The sequence below is a fragment of the Suricata suricatta genome, chromosome 7 (genome assembly GCF_006229205.1).
Source record: "Suricata suricatta isolate VVHF042 chromosome 7, meerkat_22Aug2017_6uvM2_HiC, whole genome shotgun sequence".
Taxonomy (NCBI): domain Eukaryota; kingdom Metazoa; phylum Chordata; class Mammalia; order Carnivora; family Herpestidae; genus Suricata; species Suricata suricatta.
In genome coordinates, this window is record NC_043706.1 from 104451108 (window position 1) to 104460783 (window position 9676).

General features: G+C 30.7%; 1 protein-coding gene across 1 annotated transcript in view; it reads right to left on the reverse strand.

The window, feature by feature from the left end:
• Positions 1–9676, reverse strand: part of TBC1D32 (TBC1 domain family member 32) — a 199834-nt gene that overhangs the window by 16879 nt on the left and 173279 nt on the right. Inside the window, exon 32 of the mRNA XM_029945049.1 lies at positions 7671–7811. Within this exon, the coding sequence (XP_029800909.1) occupies positions 7671–7811 (141 nt within the window). The remainder of the gene's footprint in view (positions 1–7670; positions 7812–9676) is intronic.

A 9676-nucleotide genomic window follows, 5' to 3' on the forward strand; every position in this document is an offset into this window, starting at 1 on the left:
TCTACTGAACTGGGGAGAAAATATCTCCTACTTTTAACTTAACTAGATAGGTTGAAGCAGTCAGTGGTTCTTTGACTAGAAGTAATCCTTTTAATTCCCTTAGTGTACTGCTGCCAAGATTCTGTCTTTCTTCTTTGCTACAGTTATTAATGCCAAGAAACTTCTGTGTTAAAAAAAAATGAATCTCCGGATGAGTTAAGGAGAAAGAAATAAAAAGTAGAAATTAGTATAAATGATCCCTGCAGCCAGAAAAAAGCAGTTCCTGTTAAGCTGTCAGTTTTAGGGGTGAGTAACATGTAGACAGGGATGAGGGGTCACAGCTTTTGTCCATCCTCATTCTCAGCAACTTACTGCTCTATAGTTTGGATGGTGTGAAACTGCTGATCCTCAACTCATTTTGATCTTAAAACCTCACAACTTTATATGGTTGAAAGATATCTGAAGTTAAAATGTATGTAGGGAGATACTTACCCTTAATTAGTTAAAAGAAAGTCACCCCAGAATCTGCAATTAGTTATCATATATAGTTATTAATGCAGTTCAATTTTCTGACATTTATATACATTCAACTATTATTTTCTGTACATAGTCTACTTTTCTTCCATTAAACAAAGATAATGCCTGTCTTTTTCTACACATGAGAAATTTAGGAGAGGGAAAAAGATTATAACTAAAAGCACTCTGAAAGTATATAAAGCACTATATAAATGTTATTCTATAACAAAGGTACAGATGTTAATTATTCATTTAATATTTATCAAGTACCTATTATATAAATAAGCATTATAATTTTTAAGTGAACAAAAGACTCCCTGTTCTCATGGAGCTTACACTCAAAGAGAAGATGTAATCTTTTTAAATATATGTCCTTCTTCATTTGGCAGAAATTATATTTGCTATTCTGTGTGCAAGATGGTTCAGAATTATTAAACTGTAATAGAATGCTAAAATAGTATTCTCCTAGAAGAGTGAGCAATGAGTCACAGTATTTAGTCCCTACGTAAATAACTTCTCTATCCTTATAGGCTGAAAATGTTTGCAAATCAGCAGATGAGCTAGAATTCTAAACAAATAAAGGAAAGAGAATGTGTTCAAGCAGAATGATAAGCTCCTAAAACATTTTTACTGTAGAACTGTTAAAATATATATAAATAAAAAGAACAATACATAAGCCAGAACCATCACAGCTTCAAAACTTTTATTGATTGATAAGCCTCTTCAGTCTATTTCCCCCTACATGTAGGTTCCTCTTCTTTAAACTTTCTATGAGAAAACACGTTAAGTTGCTATATATTATATCTGTGTTTGTCTTAAAACACACAGAAAATCTCAGTTACCAATGCCATCATTTTTTTTATTTATCACACAAGTCAAAAATAATCTCAGAATACCAGCACTACCATGAGCAATATGACTACTTAAAACAGTATTACTGCTGCTCTGTCTTTACACAACCTATTACTCGACACATACAGTTACTGTGTTTAAAGTGATTCTCATTAGTTAATTCCATCAAATGGGCACCGTTGGGTTCATTTTATCTAGTTTGACTTTATATTTTTAGGGGCAGAATAGGTTTATTTGTTGGTTATATGCATTTATATCATATAAAATATTTAAATGATTCTAAAGCAAAAATACAAAAGGTATATTCATTCCTTGAGCTTATTCCTTCCTTATCTCAATAAGCAATCATTTAAAAAAAGTGGTACATTCTTTCATGTTTTTAATATAAGCACATTTATATATGCATTCGTACCCCCACTCCTTCTTATACAAATGGTAACATACTAAATACTTTCTCTTCACCTTCTTACCATTTAACAAAAGATCCTGTATATCATTCTACCACAATATACAGAAGGATTTCTCATTTTTACAATGGCACTGTATTCTACCCTGGATAAACCATAATTTTTCAACCAAGCCTCTATTCACAGACATCTGCATTGTTTCTAGTCTTCTGATACTATAATCAGTGCTATAACAAACACCTGTATGTATTTTCAAATTTTTGTCAGAATATCTCTGGGATGATTTCTATAAGTGAGATTTCTGGGTTAAAGGGGAAATAAATATATATGTGATTTTGCTAGAGACTGCCAAATCCCCTCTTATAAGTCCAAACATGTCCTATATCTTCAAATCTAAGCAATTGAGTTCTGTTAGTCATTAAAAAAATATTAGTCATTTACGAAATGGTATAAGAAGAAAGGGAAACAAACTAATTATGCTGTTTTTATTGTAGACTAATGTTCCTTAAACCTAATTACACTTTAAAAAATTTAAATGGTGTTTAGGCTTACAAGGAAAGTACGACATACATCAAAGTGTATCAGAGCCTTCCTAGGAAATTTTGCTCTTCCACCATACTTACGATGCAAAAGGACATTAAGATGAGGTAAACGTAATTATTGTATCTGAGGCAAATTATTCTCACTTGTATCTCGATTTAAAAACAATCTTCAAAACATTCCATAAGAATAAGTAAAAAAAAAATTTTGGCAAGAACAATTATTTATGGATACCTGATTAAGCCAGAATAGGTATGAAATGAATGACCAAGTTTTATGATTTCAAAGACACTATTTTTAACAACTCTTCTGGCCTTAATTTATTTGGTCTCACCATAGAAAGAATATTAGCAAAATAAGAAAGAAAACTAATTTCAAACTCAAAAGATGTGAAGTCCTTGCTTATCAAAGTAACCTCAATAAGTCAATTCACTGACTTCATTGATCCTGAATTTCTCCATCTGTCACATGAAGCAGTCAAAATTTTAAATGAGATGAGATTTGGAAATAGACTTTTTACACTACAAAGAGTTGTTATACACATACTATTTTTGTTGTGCTTCTAGGTGAGATTCTGTGGTCAGATACTCAAAGAACTGGAAGGTAAATCAGGCGCATACTTTTAAGGAACTTCAACTATTTTTTTTTAATTTTTTACTTATTATTGAGAGACAGAAAGAGATAGAGCATGGGCATGGGAGGGGCAGGAGAAAGGGGAAGACAGAATCTGAAGCTCCAGGCTCTGAGCTTTACTGAGGCTCCAGGCTCTGAGCTGTTAGTACAGAGCCCAACATGGGGCTCGAACTCACAAACTGAGATCATGACCTGAGCCAAAGTCGGACACTTAACTGACTGAACCACCCAGGCTCCTCAAGGAACTTCAACTATTAAAGAGGTAAAGGACATAAATAACTATTCTACAAGGCAAGGTGTAGATTTCTAGTAAAGGCACAGAAATACTTCACGAATTCATATCTACTGGTAGTTCATCAAAAAAAGTTTCTATTTGGACAGACATAAAGGATGATTGCGTGACATATTAAGACATGGCACAGGGAGAAAGAAGGTACTACTATTTCAAGTGGCAATCTCAGCAACATGAAGGGAAACCTGGGGACATATATACTTATGAATATGACTATTAACAAGAAACATTCTAATTTGCATTTGTATAATTTTCATTTTTGAAAAACACTGTGTCACACAAAGTATGAAATGTTAGAATAATAGTTTTCTTTAATCTGATCTTCATGATGGGAGAAGAAAAAAGCAGTAAGTGAAAAAAAACCAAAAGGTTTTTCTAGAGTATATTCAGAGGATTATCCATGTTAGCCTACTTGCTGACACAGTACAATACCATAATGATATGCAGAATAATGATTTCATGGAATAATAAGAGATAAATCATTAAAGATATGTGGTACTTCTTAAACTAGGAAAGTTAAATAAAGTCCAATTATTAAAAGTGTTTTACCAAAGGATAAAATTGTCCAAAAAGTTAATCAAAATATGCGATTTTCTGTTCATTTAAAAAGGAATACTATACATTTGAATTTCTATTTTCCAATCTCAGTTACTCTTAAACTCTAATAACATATATTTCTAACTACTTTGTTTTTTTTGTATTCTAGTTGAATGTGTACTTTTACTCTAGAGATAGGTGTATTTTATTTAGCAACCTGCTCACAAATCCTTCATTAATCAACCAATCTCTTAGTGTCTGTAAATACACAACTTCAAAAAGTACTGCTTCTAATTATATCAAAATGAATAAGCTTTGAAATACAAAATCTATACCCAAATGATTACTTAAGCACCTATACCTATTCATTACTTCAAAGTTGTTTCATATTTTATAATTAGCAATAAAATAGCAAATAATATCAACAAAGCAATGATATATACTTAAGGCACAAAAATATTTGCTCACATAGAGAACCATTAAAAAGGAATTTTACATTAGGTAATTTAAGAAACATAACAACATTACTGCTTAGAAATAATGCTGTGAGTTTTATTAGATAAATCTGCTATATATATGCAATTTTAAATTGATAAAGAAACACCAAAATGTAAAAAAGGTATCAAATTGATATGGTAAGGCCTGAGGTATTACAAGTTTTTCCCAGTTTGTGGCAATACATTTTAAAATTAGAGGATATATTAATATAGTGTATTAATCAAGACTAGAATGGCAAAAGAATTCTCAGGAACATTTTGTTTCCTACCTTGGATTTTTAGAAGAGTAGAAAGAATAGATTACTGGGCTTATAGTTAATATTTAAGTATCTACTTTCAACCAGAATTAAACATTTTAGATTCAAAATTCTGAGCTGGGTGGCTCAGTTGGATAAGCAACAGATTTAAAATTCTGAAGTGTTTTATGTATATGCCGAATAATAGCACAATGGCCAAAAAATAATATTCCTTTCCACTACATGTAACTCCCTGTTATATTTAGACTTATTAACTTCAGAAAATTTAAAATTCAAGAGGCATAGTAACCACATGCAAGTAAATGTAATTACATGACATAAAGGCTCTTCAAAATAAGTATAAATGCATATTGCCAAGAACTATGTCTAATGAGGAAAAGATTTCCAGGAGGACAAATTCGAGGGAATTCAAGGATGGTCTACTATTAAGAAATCTATTAATAGGTCACATAAACCTGAAATTAAGATAATCTTAACCCCAAAGAAACCTGACAAAATTCAACATTCTTATTTGGTTAAAAGAAATAAAATTCAATGTTTTACAGAAAGTAGAAGCATTCTTCCCATAGTATGATAGGAAATAATTTTCTTCATGGTGAAATACTGAAGGTTTTCCTAATAATTGTTAAAGTCTAAACCAAGCAGTCACTATTTAGAATTTTTCTGGGAAAATTACAGAATTTAAAATGAAGCAGAAATAAAACACATTACAAAGCTGGAATAAAAGTAACACAAATCTAGAAAAAAATATACAACTTAACAATTATGAATATTTAATGCCTATACTAATTATTAACAGTAATCACAAGAAAATCAAATTTAAAAAGATTTCAAGCTACACTAATTAGAAATATCTGTAATATGAAATATACTATACCTGTATGAAAAAAATATGCAGCTTCAGTAAAATATAATACAAATAAAATAAATGGAAAATTTTACTATGTTTCTAGATAGGAAGTATGAGTAAGTATGGACATAAACTATAAATTACTTTGAGAAAAGTGAACATAATCACTATCTAAATTTTACCCAAATCCAAAAGCCCAATTCAAACCGAGAAAAATCACTTTAAAAGGGGGGAGTTAGAGGTTTATTCTTATCAAGTGTTAAGACATAAGGTAACAATAAGTAAAATATAATAAATAACATAATAGTAAAAATATATAAACACTAATAGTAAATAAGTAATAAATTACAATAGCAAATAAAATACATAAAAGGAATTGATTTGTATAGTGAAGTCACTTTTTAAGAACAAACAAATCAATAAGAAACTTGCTAAGACAGGTGGGCAATAAAGAGGATTCAGCTATTAACAAAGCTATGGAATTTTAGTCAACCTTGCTAATGTTCAAAAAACCCACAAAATTTTAAAAGGAGAAAATGTCATAATTTTGCTTTTAGTTTTGAAAAAGCCAAATATCCAGACCTGAAGAACAGATATTTTCTTCATTTGTGTTAAAAAATAAAAGGAAATGGATAATATATGTCAAGAGTCTTAAATGTGTTCCTACCTAATGGTTAAGTATTTCTACCTTCTGGAACTCTGACCTAAAGATTTAATTCTAAAAGTAGAAAATGGTTTAAGCTCTAAAATATTAAGTTTTAACTTTATTATAACAGTAAAAAAACAATCCACTCCTGCACCAAGGAGGGACTGCCTATGCATAGGAGAGAGATATCTGTGACTCCTGCATGTGGCCACAAGAACAATTCTAGGCCCTAGAAAAATCATTAAATCTTCCCAGATCCCAAGAGCAGAAACAGAAAGCTGTGCTTTTTGTTAAGATCTAGTATCTCTTGAAAATGTCATATCAGATAGAGAGTTAGCATCCAAAATCTATAAAGAACTTATCAAACTCAGGACCCAAAAAACAAATAGGCAGGAGTGAAGAAATGGGCAAAAGACATGAACAGACACTTTTCCTAAAGAAGTCATTCAGTGGCTAACAGACACATGAAAAGATGCTCAATATCACTCATCATCAGGGAAATACAAATCAAAACCACAATGAGGTTCCACCTCAGACCTGTCAGAATGGCTAAAATGAACAACTCAGGAAACAAGATGTTTTAAAGGATGTGGAGAAAGGGGGAACACTTTTGCACTACAGTGGGAATACAAACTGGTACAAATGCAAACTGGTACAGCCTCTGGAAAACAGTATGGAGGATCCTAAAAAATTAAAAGTAGAACTACCCTATGATCCAGCAATTGCACTACTAGGTATATCCAAAGGATACAAAAATACTGATTTGCATAGGCACATGCACCCCAATGTTTAGAGCAGTACTATCAACAATAACCAAATATGGAAAGGCCCCAAAGGCAATCGACTGATGAATGGATAAAGAAGATGTGGTGTATATATATGCAATGGAATATTACTCTGTGATTAAAAAGAATGAAATCTTGCCATTTGCAACAAAATGGATGGAACTAGAATGTATTATGCTAAGTGAAATAAGTCAGAGAAAGATAAATATATGATTTCATTCACATGTGGAATTTAAGAAACAAAACAGATGAACACAGGGAAAGAGAAGCAAAAATAAGATAAAAACAGAGATGGAGATAAAACATAAGAGAACCTTACATATAGAAAACAAACTGAGGGTTGCTGGCAGGATGTTAGGCATTGAGGGCCCTTGTTGAGATGAGCACTGTGTGTTATACGTAAGTGATAAATCAATGAATTTTATTTTTGAAATCATTACTACACTATATGTTACCTTATTTGGATTTAAATAAAATTTTTAAAAACTTTTAAAGAAAAATACAATATCTCAAATAGCAGACATCCAGTGTTAAGAATTCTTACCCTTAGTTACCTCACTTAATCCTTACATTAGCCTTATGAAGTAGATATTATCTGCATTTGAAAGCCTACACATCATAGACTTCCAGAGTGTCTATGTGCTTGAATAGCTAAAGTTGAACTCAAAATCTGAATGCTAGGGATCTACTATAAACAGGCCTATATATAATAACAGACCTAGGGGGAAAAAGTCATATATATATTTAAACACAAAGGTATGAATACTTACAAAAGTGATCTTATTAATTTAAATGTATTTCTTATATTTGATGAGAATTTAATTTTCTTTTAAGACACTGAAATCGGGATTTCAAGAAACACTTGTTCTTATGGATTACCTGGGATGGTGCAAAACCAGACATGTGAAAAGCTGAAAATACAAGTGGCACTTCCACCTTCAGGAGCATTTCAATATAGTGAGCGCTGCAAAAATATATTGGATGGATGCCAGATTCTATAGTGTCAGTAGGTAGGTACCTCTGCATAAAAAAGAGACATTGAGAATTAATGACTAGGCAACTAACTTAAAATAATCAAATCAACTTACTTATATCTTTTGCTTTGAGTTGCTACTTCAAAATTGATATGGTCGCATAACTAGTTACTGCAAACAATGTCTTGCAGAATGAAGGGGATGAATATTGCATGAAAGAATAAATGTACAAGTACACCAGTAATAAAGCTTTATATTTTAATAGTGGATGTATTTCAATATGCTTGCTATCCTTGGCTTTGGCTAATAATTCTATAACATTAAAAAGTTTTAGTTTGTCAGCTCTTAGGGATATTTGCATAGACCCCTTTTTTAAGATAATGTTATATAACCCAAATCTGAACTTGAGTTACTAATAACTATATTGGGAATTCCATAAGAAATTTATCTCTGAAATAGAAAAATGCATAATGCATTCCCATCAAAGTTTTTGGGCCAACTATTATATATATATGTATATAAAAAGTTCTATAATAATTACATACTATATAATTTATATATTTTACATTTACTTGTATGTCCATTTATATATGTATGGATATATACTCACACATTTACAAACTTACATTTTTGGCTATTTCTTCATGAATTTAGTTATGTTTTCAATTCAGCTCTTACGTAAAATTTATGTCATCATGAATGCTCTATATAATATTTTAGTATTTGTTATCACAACTCTAGTATCTAACCATACCATTTTTTAAACAAAGAATAAACTTGTATATATAGTTTTGTGCCAAGAAAAACTGTTAGACTAGGAAGTATATCCTGTAGACTTAAACTAAAAATTCATATTCTAATTAGTTCTGAAGAATACATAATGAAGAAACTTCCTAAAAGGCAATTTTATGTTCTTGCCTTTATTGGGTAACTATAATGAAAGAAAATTCTTTTAAATTAAAACAAATCCAACTTACATATAACAATTACATACTAGTTAAGATAAAGATTTTTTTTGAAACTTTATTGCTAAAGTGCTTTAAGAATTTAGGTTTGAGGTATATACTAAAATTTCTGAGGCCAATGAGGTGATGTATCAGTGTAATCATGATAAATAATTTACCACTCACACTGCATAAATATATATTTATAAAAATATATATGTAGGAATATAAGGGGTTCTTAGAGATACCTCACAGTCATAAGAAAACATTAATAAACTGGAAACATTACAAAATATTAAGTGGACATCTCAGAGTCAATGTGAAGGACCAAAAATAAACTTTCTTTTGAGTAGTTTAAAATAATATAAACAGAGAATTAGTATCCTTGAACTTACTTTCTTTTGTGAAATACATGTGTTTTATTAATGACTATTCATACAGAATTAATGAATCTAATAAACAGCAAAAAAGTCAAATTATATATATATTAATTTTCAATGCAAGGATAGGTAATAATTTTCTGAATATATGTATAATAATAGGGTAAGAAATCTAAGTATAAAAAAATCATTCTTATACAGTATCTTTTTTTTTAATGTTTATTTATTTTGAGAGAGAAGGAGGAGTAGAGGTAGAGAGAGAGAGAGAGTCACAGAATCTGAAGCAGGTTCCAGGCTCTGAGTTGTCAGCACAGGCCCTGATGTGGGGCTTGAACTCATGAATCAGGAGATCATGACCTTGACCTGAGCCAAAGTCAGACACATAACTGACTGAGCCACCCATGTGCCCCTACAGTATATTTTCTATGTTGCATTGAAAACAATATATCTGGATTTGGTATGTTTAGAGTCCTGCCTGATTTCAGTTTTATGGAAAGAAATACTATTAGAGCACAATATCACTGCAATGTAAAAAAAAATGTGTTACAAAAAACTTTATAGATTCACAACAAAATGCAACTTTATAA